This window comes from Bos javanicus, chromosome 2 (genome assembly GCF_032452875.1).
Source record: "Bos javanicus breed banteng chromosome 2, ARS-OSU_banteng_1.0, whole genome shotgun sequence".
NCBI lineage: Eukaryota > Metazoa > Chordata > Mammalia > Artiodactyla > Bovidae > Bos > Bos javanicus.
Genome location: NC_083869.1, coordinates 132495973 through 132510666, shown reverse-complemented (window position 1 = coordinate 132510666; position 14694 = coordinate 132495973). Strand labels below are relative to the sequence as shown.

Below are 14694 nucleotides of genomic sequence, written 5' to 3'. Positions count from 1 at the left end.
AAGAGTTTAAAGTTCTGAGCTCCCCTTACACCTCAGGCCCAGAGACTCTTGCTTCTAAATGATACAGTTGGTCATAGACCAGGGAATTTCCACTTTGACTTCTCAGACAAGTGGCCACAGAATGTGATTTCAGAAGCACTCAAAACCTGCCTTCCCAGCAACTTCAATATTGTCACTGCTTGAAGGTTCTTCTTGTTTTCAGACTTGGCCTGAGTCCCTGTGACCTTCCACAAGGTCACATTACCCTGGGAAGCAGCAGAGCCTGGGTGTTCAGAAGGAGGCTTGGGGGTTAGATGGCCCAGATGTGGATCCTGACCCCCACTTGTGTTTCCTCATCTGTTAAATGGGGTGAAGGAACATGAGACTGCCCAGCTATTGGAGTTCTTGTGAGAATTCTGAGATATGGGGCTTGTGCCTAGACAGCATATTAAAAAGCAGAGACATTACTTTGTCAACAGAGGTCTGTCTAGTCAAGGCTATGGTTTTTCTAGTAGTCATGTATGGATGTGAGAGTTGGACTATAAAGAAAGCTGAGTGCCAAAGAATTGATGCTTTTGAACTGTGGTGAAGGAGAAGACTCTTGAGAGTCCCTTGGACTGCAAGGAGATCCAGTGAGTCCATCCTAAAGGTGATCAATCCTGGGTGTTCATTGGAAGGACTGATGTTTAAGCTGAAACTCCAATACTTTGGCCACCTGATGCAGAGAGCTGACTCATCTGAAAAGACCCTGATGCTGGGAAAGATTGAGGGCAGGAGGAGAAGAGGACAACAGAGGATGAGATGGTTGGATGGCATCACTGACTCAATGGACACGGATTTGGGTAGACCCCTGGAATTGGTGATGGACAGGGAGGCCTGGTGTGCTGCAGTTCATGGGGTCACAAAGAGTAGGACATGACTGAGCGGCTGAACTGAACTGAACTGAACACAGTAAGTGTTCAGTAATGGTAGTTGATGTTGCTGTTATTAGTACTATCTTGTGGGAGGCAAAGACCACCTGTCCAAGAAATCTCAGAGGAACCCAGCAAATGATTGATTCAGCAGGCATTTTGTAAGCACCTACTATATGCCCCATCCCCGAGTCAGACCCACCACACTGTGTGGGGTGCAGACAAGAAGCAGTAAGATACATCCCCACCTGCTAGGAGATAGTGTCCCTGGAATGACCAGACACTTTTGAGCTGGTTGGATCCTGAGCTGTGTCACCCCGCAGTGGCCTGTCTGGTGGGTGTGGGTTGGATCCTTGCATTAATTTGCACAGGCTGATTTGTGTGGAAGTGGGCTGATCTGCCTGAAGAGTCGAGTTGGGGGGATGACCACAGACCCCAAGATATTTGTCTCATGGCTTTGGCCTGAGCACTGTGGACAGAGTCCTCAGGCACAGGCTCCAGGAAGCTCCAGGCCCAGGCTCTGGTCACTGAGGGGGCCCTGCAGGGCACAGGGAACAAAACGGTGCCAAGTCCATGCAGGACAGGGCTGGGGGCATGCCCTGCCTCTGTGCAGAGCATGGAGTGGCTCTGACACTGGAAGGTAGGGAGACCCCACTGGGCATCCACAGGCCCACAGCTTTGGGGTGCTGAGACCTCCAGGAACAGCAACAGAGGTGGGGTAGGGGAGCAGAGCAGAAGACTGTGAGAGGCCTGGAACCCCTAAGTCTGCTCTGGAGACCCCCAGAAAGAACAGCAAGATTTCATGTTGTGAGGATTTAGAATGGAGCTGACTTATGTGGACCAGACAAGAGACCAGAGGCATTTCTGGCTGTTAGTATGATTCTCCCAGGGGCCCACAACCTCTTGAGACCGGGTGGAAAGGTACTCCCAAGAGATACACCATTAGCAGTGCTTTGCCTTTTTTGTTTTTAATTTTAATTTATTGCAGTATAGTTGCTTTACAATGTTGTGTTAGCTTCTACAGCACAGCAAAGTAAAGGAGCCACATACCAATGCAGGTCCCTACCCTTGTGGACTTCCTTCCCACTCAGGTTACCCCAGAGCCTTAACTGGAGTTCACTGCACTATACACCATGTTCTCATTAGTTATCTAGTTTACGACATTGTTGCTCAGTTGCTAAGTCATGTCTGACTCGTTGTGACCTCACAGACTGTAGCCCGCCGGGCTCCTCTGTCCACGGCATTTCCCAGGCAAGAATATTGGAGTGGGTTGCCATTTCCTTCTCCAGGGGATCTTCCCATCCCGGGGATTGAACCCAACCCACATCTCCTGCATTGGCAGACAATTCTTTACCGATGAAATACCAGAATAGTACCGGTAGTACACATACCATTCACACAAGGTCTTTGATAGCACCATTTGTACCATGGGTATTATTTGTTCCATTTGCAGAAGGGGTTAGTGGAGCTCCATGGGGTCAAGTCACCTCCCAGGCAGGGCACTGACTAGACCCGGTCTCCTGTCTCAAGGCTGATTCTTTCCCAGTGGGCCTTCGACATGGGCCATCTGGACAATGGGTGGTGTTATGGGTTGAACTGTGTCTCCCCACTCCCACAAATGTATATACCCCAGTACCATGTTTGGAGATAGGGTCTTTAAAGAGGTACTTAAGTTAAAATGAGATCATTAGTGTGGGTCCTATTCTAACATGACTTGTGTCCTTTAAGAAGAGGAGATTGGGACACAGGCAGGTAGGTAGGAGACTGTTATCTGCAAGCCAATGACAAAGGCATCAGAAGGACCCAATCCTGCCTGAAATGGATCAGGACCCTCTGGTCTTTGTCCCCCCATGTCCTCTGCCTGACTTTTGTCTGTGGATAAACCTTAGCCAAAGAACAAATTTAATCAGAGAAGTGAGAACATGGAGAAACAAAGGAAAACTGTCCAAGAAGACCAAAGAATAATCATGGAGCCATTAAGCACAGTCAAGGACCTTTAGTTCCTCCTCCAGGACTATAGAGAGTATCCTGAGCCATATCCTGTGAGATGTCTCCTAGATGCTGAAACCCCAACCAGGTGGTGGTTATAAAGTGGTGGTTTAGTCACTAAGTCATGTCTGACTCTTGCGACCCCATGGGCTGTAGCCTGCCAGGCTCCTCGGTCCATGGGATTCTCCAGGCAAGAACACTGGTTGCCATTGCCTTCTGTATGCAATTTCCTTCTACCTGGTGGAGAAGTTAACTGCCTGATGACCAGACTGTAGCCTGACAAAAGCTTCCACAGTTCCAAGAATTGGCCTCAGGGAAGTGGGAACAAACTGACCCTGGAACTGAAGACCAACTATACTTGAAACAATCAAGATGATGGTCAGACCACCGATGGCCAATTTCAAAATGACTGTGAGGGCTGACTGTGCTGTTTCTGTTATGTAGCCCCCTCCTCTGTCTGTAAAAGCTCTTGCCCCTGATTGTCAGGGGCAGGGTATGCCTTTAGACGGGCATCTGCTTTCCCTGCAACCCCTCCTAGTTGCTGGCATCCAAAATAAACTTTCCTTTCCACCAGCCTTGCCTATTTATTGGCTTTTTTTGGAGCAGCGAGCAGCTGGACCCCACATCTGGTTATTTACAGTACCTTGATATCTGACTTCCAGCTTCTAGAACTGTGAGAAAACAAAATTCTCTTGTTTAAGCCACCCACCCTGTGGTGCTTTGTGATGGCAGCCCGAGCAAACTAACACAGGTGTTAGGAGAGCCCAGACATAATAATGGATGCACAGGCAGGCTTCCTGGAGGTGAGCGGCCTCTAGTCATGACCTTCTTTCTTCTTCTTGGCCCCCTTCCTCTCCCCACAATGTCAACACGTGCCAAGTCAGGAGGAGAGACTGTTCTGAGGGGCTGTACTGATCCCCAGGGTGCTGCCTGTAGCCAGACCTTCCCTGACTCCCTGAGCCACATGGCTTCCCATCTTGCTGTCTCAGTTTCCACCTCCATAAAATGGAAATAATGTCCTTTGATGCCTCCCTCCTCCAGACTCAACTGCTTACAATTAGGAATTATTTGGCTAAATAGTCATTATACACTGTTCATGGGGTTGTCAAAGCAAGAATGCTGAAGTGGTTTGCCATTTCCTTCTCCAGTGGAGCACAACTTGTCAGAACTCTCCACCATGACCGATCCATCTTGGGTGGCCCTACACAGCATGGCTCATAGTTTCATTGAGTTAGACACAGTTGTGGTCCATGTGATCAATTTGATTAGTTTTCTGTGATTGTGGTTTTCATTCTGTCTCCTCTCCAAGGGCAATAAGGAGTTCATGATCTGAGCCACAGTCAGCTCCCGGTCTTGTTTTTGCTGACTGTATAGAGCGTCTCCATCTTTGGCTGCAAAGAATATAATCAATCTGATTTCGGTGTTGACCATCTGGTGATGTCCATGTGTAGAGTCTTCTCTTGTGTTGTTAGAAGAGGGTGTTTGATATGACCAGTGTGTTCTCTTGGCAAAACTCTATTAGCCTTTGCCCTGCTCCATTCCTTGCTCCAAGGCCAAATTTGCCTGTTACTCCAGGTGTTTCCTGACTTCCTGCTTTTGCATTCCAGTCCCCTATAATGAAAAGGACATCTTTTTTGGGTGTTAGTTCTAAAAGGTCTTGTAGGTCTTCATTGAACCGTTCAACTTCAGCTTCTTCAGCGTTACTGGTCGGGGCATAGGCTTGGATTACCGTGATATTGAGTGGTTTGCCTTGGAAACGAACAGAGATCATTCTGTCGTTTTTGAGATTGCACCCAGGTACTGCATTTCAGACTCTTTTGTTGACCGCGATGGCTACTCCATTTCTTCCAAGGGATTCCTGCCCACAGTAGTAGATATAATGGTCATCTGAGTTAAATTCACCCATTCCAGTCTATTTTAGTTCACTGATTCCTAGAATGTTGACATTCACTCTTGCCATCTCCTGTTTGACCACTTCCAATTTGCCTTGTTCATGGACCTAACATTCCAGATTCCTATGCAATATGGCTCTTTACAGCATTGGACCTTGCGTCCATCACCAGTTACATCCACAACTGTGTATTGTTTTTGCTTTGGCTCCATCCCTTCATTTTTTCTGGAGTTATTCCTCCACTTATAACCAGTAGCATATTGGGTACCTAATGACCAGGGGAGTTCATCTTTCAGTGTCCTATCTTTTTGCCTTTTCATACTGTTCATGGGGTTCTCAAGGCAAGAATACTGAAGTGGTTTGCCATTCCATTCTCCAGTGGACCACATTCTGTCAGACCTCTCTACCATGACCCATCCATCTTGGGTGGCCCCACACGGCATGGCTTTGTTTCACTGAGTTAAACAAGGCTGTGGTCCGTGTGATCAGATGGGCTAGTTTTCATGATTATGGTTTCAGTGTGTCTGCCCTCTGATGTCCCCTCGTAACACCTACCATCTTAATTATGTTTCTCTTACCTTGGACGTGGGGTATCTCTTCATGGCTGCTCTAGCAAAGGGCAGCCGCTCCTCCTTACCTTGGATGAGGGGTACCTCCTCATGGCCACCCCTCCTGACCTAGAACATGGAGTAGCTCCTCTCCCACTAGACCATTCAGATATGACCTAAATCAAATCCCTAACGATTATATAGTGAAAGTGAGAAATAGATTTAAGGGACTAGATATGATAGACAGAGTGCCTGATGAACTATCAATGGAGGTTCGTGACGTTGTACAGGAGACAGGGATCAAGACCATCCCCATGGAAAAGAAATGCAAAAAAGCAAAATGGTTCTCTGAGGAGGCCTTACAAATAGCTGGGAAAAGAAGAGAAGTGAAAAGCAAAGGAGAAAAGGAAAGATATTCCCATTTGAATGCAGAGTTCCAAAGAATAGCAAAGAGAGATAAGAAAGCCTTCCTCAGCTATCAATACAAAGAAATAGAGGAAAACAACAGAATGGGAAAGACTAGAGATGTCTTCAAGAAAATTACAGATACCGAGGGAACATTTCATGCAAAGATGGGCTCAATAAAGGACAGAAATGGTATGGACCTAACAGAAGCAGAAGATATTAAGAGGAGGTGGCAACAATACACAGAAGAACTGTACAAAAAAGATGTTCACGACCCAGATAATCACAATGGTGTGATCACTCACCTAGAGCCAGATATCCTGGAATGTGAAGTCAAATGGGCCTTAGGAAACATCACTTCCTATGACAAAGCTAGTGGAGGTGATGGAATTCCAGTTGAGCTATTTCAAATCCTGAAAGATGATGCTGTGAAAGTTCTTCATTCAATATGCCAGCAAATTTGGAAACTTAGCAGTGGCCAGAGGACTGGAAAAGGTTCATATTCATTCCAATCCCAAAGAAAGGCAATGCCAAAGAATGCTCAAACTACCGCACAATTGCACTCATCTCACATGCTAGTAAAGTAATGCTCAAAATTCTCCAAGCCAGGCTTCAGCAATACATGAACGGTGATCTTCCAGATGTTCAAGCTGGTTTTTGAAAAGGCAGAGGAACCAGTGATCAAATTGCCAATATCCGCTGGATCATGGAAAAAGCAAGAGAGTTCCAGAAAAACATCTATTTCTGCTTTATTGACTATGCTAAAGCCTTTGACTGTGTGGATCACAAGAAACTGTGGAAAATTCTGAAAGAGATAGGAATACCAGACCATCTGACATGTCTCTTGAGAAACCTGTGTTCAGGTCAGGAAGCAACAGTTAGAACTGGACATGGAACGACGGACTGGTTCCAAATAGAAAACGGAGTATGTCAAGGCTGTATATTGTCACCCTGTTTATCTAACTTATATGCAGAGTACATCACGAGAAACGCTGGGCTGGAAGAAGCACAAGCTGGAATCAAGATTGCTGGGAGAAATATCAATCACCTCAGATATGTAGATGACACCACCCTTATGGCAGAAAGTGAAGAGGAACTAAAAAGCCTCTTGATGAAAGTGAAAGAGGAGACTGAAAAAGTGGGCTTAAAGCTCAATATTCAGAAAACCAAGATCATGGCCTCTGGTGCCATTGCTTCATGGCAAATAGATGGGGAAACAGTGGAAACAGTGTCAGACTTTATTTTTTGGTGCTCCAAAATCACTGCAGATGGTGATTGCAGCCAGGAAATTAAAAGACACTCCTTGGAAGGAAAGTTATGACCAATCTAGATAGCATATTGAAAAGCAGAGACACTACTTTGTCAACAAAGATCTGTCTAGTCAAGGCTATGGTTTTTCCGTGGTCATGTATGAATATTAGAGTTAGACTGTGAAAAAAGCTGAGAGCTGAAGAATTGATGCTTTTGAAGTGTGGTATTGGAGAAGACTCTTGAGAGTCCCTTGGACTGCAAGGAGATCCAACCAGTCCATTCTAAAGGAAATCAGTCCTGGGTGTTCATTGGAAGGACTGATGTTGCCACTGAAACTCCAATACTTTGACCACCTCATGCAAAGAATTGACTCATTGGAAAAGACACTAATGCTGGGAGGGATTGGGGGCAGGAGGAGAAGGGGACAACAGAGGATGAGATGGCTGGATGGCATCCCTGACTTGATGGACGTGAGTTTGCATAAACTCTGGGAGTTGGTGATGGACAGGGAGGCCTGGCGTGCTGTGATTCATGGGTGGCAAGAGTCAGACATGATTGAGCGACTGAACTAAACTGAACTGAGCCATCTTGCTGGGGCTTCTCCTTTGTCCTTGGATGTGGCGTGTCTTTTTTTGGTGGGATCCAACATTCCCTTGTCGATTTTTGTTCAGCAGTTCATTGTAATTTTGGAGTTCTCACAAGAGAAGATGAGCAATCATCCTTGTACTTGCCATCTTGATCAAGAAAAGACAGAGCCAGAGCAAAAGCAACACCCAGCTGTGGACCTGACTGGTGGTGGAAGTAAAGTCCGACGCTGTGAAGAGCAATGTTGCACAGGAACCTGGAATGTCAGGTCCATGGTTCAAAGTAAATCAGAAGTGGTCAAACAGGAGACGGCAAGAGTGAACATCAACATTCTAGGAATCAGTGAACTAAAATGCACTGGAATGGGTGAATTTAACTCAGATGACCATTATATCTACTACTGTGGGCAAGAATCCTTTAGAAGAAATGGAGTAGCCATCATAGTCAATAAAAGAGTCTGAAATGCAGTACTTGGATGCAATCTCAAAAATGACAGAATGATCTCTGTTCGTTTCCAAGGCAAACCATTCAATATCATGGTAATCCAAGTCTCTGACCCAACCAGTAATGCTGAAGAAGCTGAAATTGAATGGTTCTATGAAGACCTACATAACCTTCTAGAACTAACACCCAAAAAAGATGTCCTTTTCTTTATAGGAGACTGGAATGCAAAAGTAGGAAGTCAACAGATACCTGGAGTAACAGGCAAATTTGGCCTTGGAGTACAATATGAAGCAGGTCAAAGGCTAAGAGTATTTTGCCAAGAGAATGCACTGTTCATAGCAAACACCCTCTTCCAACAACACAAGAGAAGACTCTACACGTGGACATCACCAGATGGTCAATACCGAAATCAGATTGATTATATTCTTTGTAGTCTAAGAGAAGAAGAAGAAGGAGAAGTTCTATAGGAGAAGTTTTATACAGTCAGCAAAAATAAAATGGGAGTTGACTGTGGCTCACATCATGAACTCCTTATTGCTAGATTCAGACTTAAATTGAAGAAAGTAGGGAAAACCACTAAACCATTCAGGTATGCTGCTGCTGCTGCTGCTGCTAAGTCGCTTCAGTCATGTCCGACTCTGTGTGACCCCACAGACAGCAGCCCACCAGGCTCCCCTTCCCTGGGATTCTCCAGGCAAGAACACTGGAGTGGGTTGCCATTACCTTCTCCAATGCATGAAAGTGAAAAGTCAAAGTGAAGTCGCTCAGTCGTGTCTGACACTTAGCGACCTCATGGACTGCAGCCTACCAGGCTCCTCCGTCCATGGGATTTTCCAGGCAAGAGTACTGGAGTGGGGTGCCAAAATCAACTCCCTTACAAGTATATAGTGGAAGTGAGAAATGGATTCAAGGGATTATATCTGATAGACAGAGTTCCTGATGAACTATGGACAGAGGTTTGTGATGTTGTACAAAGAGTAGCAAGGAGAGATAAGAAAGCCATCCTCAGCGATCAATTCAAAGAAATAGAGGAAAACACTAGAATGGGAAAGACTAGAGATCTCTTCAAGAAAATTAAAGATACCAAGGGAGCTTTTCATGTAAAGATGGGCACAATAAAGGACAGAAATTGTATAGACCAAACAGAAGCAGAAGATATTAAGAGGAGGTGGCAACAATACACAGAAGAACTACACAAAAAAGATCTTCATGGCCCAGATAATCATGATGATGTGATCACTCATATAGAGCCAGATATCTTGGAATGTGAAGTCAAGTGGGCCTTAGAAAGCATCACTATGAACAAAGTTAGTGGAGGTGATGAAATTCCAGTTGAGCTATTTCAAATCCTAGAAGATGATGCTGTGAAAGCGCTGCACTCAATATGCCAGCAAATTTGGAAAACTCAGCAGTGGCCACAGGACTGGAAAAGGTCAGTTTTCATTCCAGTCCCCAAAGAAAGGCAATGCCAAAGAATGTTGAAACTATCACACAATTGCACTCATTTCACACACTAGCAAAGTAATGCTCAAAATTCTGCAAGCCAGGCTTCAAAAGTATGTGAACCATGAGCTTCCAGATGTTCAAGCTGGATTGAGAAAAGGCAGAGGAACCAGAGATCAAATTGCCAACATTCACTGGATCATTGAAAAAGCAAGGGAGTTTTAGAAAAAACATCTACTTCTGCTTTATTGACTATGCCAAAGCCTTTGACTGTGTGGATCACAACAAACTGTGGAAATTCTTCAAGAGATGGGAATACCAGACAGCCTTACTTGCCTCCTGAGAAATCTGTATGCAGGTCAAGGAGCAACAGTTAGAACTGGACATGGAACAACAGACTAGTTCCATATCAGGAAAGGAGTATGTCAAGGCTGTATATTGTCACCCTGCTATTTTAACTTCTATGCAGAGAACATCATGCGAAACACTGGGCTGGATGAAGCACAAGCTGGAATCAAGATTGCCGGGAGAAATATTAATAACATTAGATATGCAGATGACACCACCCTTATGGCAGAAAGCGAAGAACTTAAGAACCTCATGATGAAAGTGAAAGAGGCGAGTGAAAAAGTTGGCTTAAAGCTCAACATTCAGAAAACTAAGATCACGCCATCAGGTCCCAGCACTTCATGGCAAATATAGGGAAACAATGGAAACCATGACAGACTATTTTGGGGGGCCAAAATCACTGCAGATGGTGACTGCAGCCATGAAATTAAAAGACACTTACTCCTTGGAAGAAAAGTTATGACCAACCAAGACAGTATATTAAAAAGCAGAGACGTTACTTTGCCAACAAAGTATGGTTGGCAGAGCTATGTCTAGTGACTAGCTAGTCAAAGTTATGGTTTTTCCAGTGGTCATGTACGGATGTGAGAGTTGAACTATACACAAAGCTGAGCGCCGAAGAACTGATGCTTTTGAACTGTGATGTTAGAGAAGACTCTTGAGAGTGCCTTGGACTGCAAGGAAATCCAACCAGTCCATCCTAAAGAAAATCAGTCCTGAATATTCATTGGAAGGACTGATGCTGAAGCTGAAACTCCAATACTTTGACCACCTGATGTGAAGAACTGACACATTGGAAAAGACCCTGATGCTGGGAAAGATTGAAGGTGGGAAGAGAAGGGGATAAAAGAGGATGAGATGGTTGGATGGCATCACTGACTCATCAATGGACATGAGTTTGAGTAAGCTCTTGGAGTTGGTGATGGACAGGGAGGCTGGCGAGCCCCACCATGGGGTCGTAAAGAGTTGGAAACTACTGGGTGATTGGACTGAACTGCTCAGGTTTTGGGATCTTAGTTCCCCAAACAGGGATCGAACCTGGGCCCTTGGCAGAGAAGGTGCAGAGTTCTAGCCACTGGACTGCCAATAAAGACCTTGGAATCTGAACCTGGCACCCATAGTTCTAAGCCTCTACTATGCTCTATGGCATGAGCCTCTGAGCTTCACGCAGATGGAAAACCACTCGGTCAGCTCTTTCACAGATGTGTGTCACAGCCCAGATGGTGTGGGTGGCTCCAGGTGCCCCGGCCATGTAGCTAATCCTTTATGAATGACAGGTGGGACTTCTTGTAAGAATATATTCACCATCTATCCATTCATCCAATGAAGGCAGATTCCCTAACTGCCAAGCCTGGGACGAGAATTCTTGGGCAAGGGAATGATTTATTGAGGAAGTGCCTTAGGGAGAAACCTGTAGGAGAAAGAGGAAGACAGGGCAGTCCAGGGCATGGATCCAGACATCTAGGCTGATCCAGGAGGAGCCCTGGGCATGCCGTGTATGACCCAGATGGCCTTGTATCAAGCGGGGAGAGGGCGGTTATGCCCTCCACGGTATCATTCTCCCAACTCACTGGTTAGAGGTGGGCGAGGAGGGGTGGGTGATGAGCAGGGTGGCACCCAGCAGCCTGGGGCCAATCCTCAAGAGAAGGAGGCCGAAGTGCGCACTTGGCAGCTGACCCCTGGGTTGGGGACCTGGGCCAAGAGGGGATCTGGGTGGGGCCTGAACACCACCTGCCCCCACCTCCATCTCTTCTCTGGGGGCTCCTTTGATTCCAAAGCATTGACTGCACACCTATCACCTGGGGGAGCAGAGAAAGCAGAGATGAGAGTGACGTGGACTCCACCCTCCCGGAGCTCCAGTCTGCTCAGAGCGGCCCAGACAATCACACACCACTCAAGTGGGAGCTCGGCAAGGTGAAGACCCATAAAGTGCTGCGGGAGCTTGAGGGTGGGACTGAGCCCTTGGAACTGGAGAGGAATCGGCCGGAGAAGACTTCTGTAGGAAGGGGTCCTTGGACCCCGAGGAGCCTCGGGTGGGCTTAGCTACCTGGGGGACAGCAAGCCAGTGGAGCATCACTGCAGAAGTCCAGGTTGAGCAAATGCCTGGCAGTCAGAGAGGAAAGAGTGCCCAGAAGCCCCATGGCCTGCAGACCTGGAGTCCAGGGAGCTTGGTCTAGTCCTTGCCTCAAAAAGTATTTACTGAACCCCTCTGGGTTCGGGGTACTGCTTTGGGCACCAGAGTCCAAGACAAGCATTAGCCAAGTCTGCGAGGGTCCCCAAGGCTCCAAGGGAGAGGGACACAGTGCCAGGTAGTAACGGGTCCCAGACACCCTGCCTGTAGCCCCCCGCCCCGTCCTGGATGTGCAGAGCCTTGGGGTTGTGGTTTTGTTTTGTTTTGTTTTTTTTCATTTATTTCTTTATAATTGGAGGATAATTGTTTTATAATATTGTGTTGGTTTCTGCCACACATCAGCATGAATCAGCCATAAGTACACATGTGTCCTGTGATGACTGGAGGGGTGGGATGGAGTGGGAAGCAGGACTCGGGGCCTTGGGGTTTGAAGAAGCAGAGTCCCATGGACAGAAAGATCCATATCACCCTTTACAGAGGCCACTCTGGCAGCTGCTTGGATGGTGTTTTAGGGGCAGGGGGAACCTGGAGGGGCCTGGTGAGTGGTCATGAAGGGAGAACCTGCCTGCCTCGCCCCCAGGCCCTTCCCCCAGTACCCACTGCTTTGCCCCAAACACACACACCCCCTGTCGGCTCCTTGGCCTTGGTTTTTCCTAAGATCTCAATCCACCCTCGGAACAGACAGCCTGGGAGATTCAGAAGGTCCAAGAGGCAAGTGGTAGCTAGGGGTGAGGCCAAGCCCCTTCCTCTTCCAGGAGTGCTTTAAAGGCTCCAGGCAGAGGTCGGGGCTGTGGCCAGTGGTCCTGGGGGGCCTTCCCCAGAGCTCAAGATGCAGGGGGACAGGCTAGAGTCTCGCCCTCGCATCTGGACAGACGACGCAGGTGATTATTGTAGGTGTTCAGGTTCCGCTGCAGGCAGAAGGCCAACGTCTTGTCACAGGCGCACAGCTGCTGCTCACACCAGCTCCCCTTGGTGGCTGCGAGGGAGTGAAGGAGGGCACTTAAGCGGTCTGCCCCTTCCTGTGGTAGGGTGGGTCGTCGCCCCTGGAGGGGAGCTGCTGAAGGCAGCTCAGCCCTCGTCCACCTTTTGGTGCCCTTCCCGGGTCCTTGGACTCTGGCTCTGTGACCTTGGGCATGGGGTGTGACCTCCCTTTGTGCCATTGGTCCTTCGTTCATTCATCCGTTCAGTAAGCAACTGAGCACCTGTCCTTCGGGAGTCTTAGGAGGGAGAGGAGAACAGAATGGACACCCGAGTTCACACTCCCCTGGGGCGGGGCGGGGGTGGGCAAATGTCAGAGAAGCGTGTGGTCGTTGTTGTTCAGTGGCTCAGTCCTGTCTGACTCTTTGTGACCCCACGGATGGCAGCATGCCAGGCCTCCCTGCCCTTCACAGAAGTGAGTGCAACTGTGCTTACCCGGAAGTAAGGAACAAGGCAGGGGCTCTGAGCTGGTGACTGATGGGACTGACTGAGTGTCAAAAGCCATTTGAGCTGAGATCAGAAGAGTGAGCTGTTGCTCCTACTCTGGAAAGCCAGGGTGGAGGAGACGGATTGTTCCTAGCAGAAGGAACATCATGTGCCAAGACCTTGAGGAAAGACAGACCATGGTGCTTCAGTTTCACCATCTGTCAAATGGGGATAAGAGAGCCGGACCTACTGTATAGCATGGGGAACTCTGCTCAATATTTTGTAATAATCTATAAGGGATAAGAATCTGAAAAAGAATATGTATACCCACACACACACACACACACATATTCAGATTAAAATAAGAAGGCAAAGCCTTTAGCACATAGTAAGTAGTCAATAAATGTTGGCCATTTCAGTTGTTGCCACTAAGTTCTCAGTTGACAGGGAGCTGGTGATCCCATTCAGCCTCCAGCCCCGGGACTTGCTGCCTTTTTCTGTGTGTGGACCCTGGGGCTTGGTGACCTGAGTTACAACCCAGGCTACTCATTTGTAGCTGTGTGACCCTAAGGAAACAGGTCACTCTAGTTTCAGTTCTCTTGTCAGTAAAATGGAGATCAGGGCTTCCCAGGTGGCTCAGAATTTGCCTGCCAAGCAAGACACATGGGTTCAAGTATTGGGTCAGGAAAATCCTCTGAGGAAGGAAATGGCAACACACTCCAGTATTTTTGCCTGGCAATTCCCATGGACAGAGGTGATGGGCGGGTCACACTTCATGGGGTTGCGAAGAGTAAGATGTGACTTAGTGACCAACAACAACAACAAGAAAATGATCACCAGAGTGGTGCTGCCTCCTATCTGGGCTGCTCTAAGAACCCAGGAAGATGAAAAAATGAACAGTAACCTTGGTAACTCAATGAAACTAAGCCATGCCGTGTGGGGCCACCCAAGATGGACAGGTCATGGTGGAGATGTCTGACAGAATGTGGTCCCTGGAGAAGGAAATGGAAAACCACTTCAGTATTCTTGCCTTGAGAACCCCATGAACAGTATAAAAAGGCAAAAAGATAGGACACTTAAAGATGAACTCCCCAGGTCAGTAGGTGCCCAATATGCTACTGGAGATCAATGGAGAAATAACTCCAGAAAGAATGAAGGGATGGAGCCAAAGCAAAACAAAACAAAACAAAACAAAACAAACACCCATTTGTGGATGGGACTGGTGATAGAAGCAAGATTTGATGCTATAAAGAGCAATATTGCACAGGAACCTGAAATGTTAGGTCCATGAATCAAGGCAAATTGGAAGTGGTCAAACAGGAGATGGCAAGAGTGAACATTGACATTCTAGGAATCAGCGAACTA

At 47.2% G+C, this 14694-nt stretch overlaps 1 protein-coding gene across 3 annotated transcripts in view; it reads right to left on the bottom strand.

The window, feature by feature from the left end:
• Positions 1-12175: 12175 nt before the first annotated feature.
• Positions 12176-14694, bottom strand: part of LOC133234253 (group IID secretory phospholipase A2-like) — a 42570-nt gene continuing 40051 nt past the window's right edge. The window contains exon 4 of one of the 3 annotated variants that reach the window (XM_061394578.1): positions 12176-12901. In XM_061394578.1, coding sequence (XP_061250562.1) covers positions 12750-12901 — 152 coding nt within the window. In that variant the 3' untranslated portion in view covers positions 12176-12749. The remainder of the gene's footprint in view (positions 12902-14694) is intronic. The other 2 variants (XM_061394567.1, XM_061394594.1) reach the window with 2 other exon arrangements.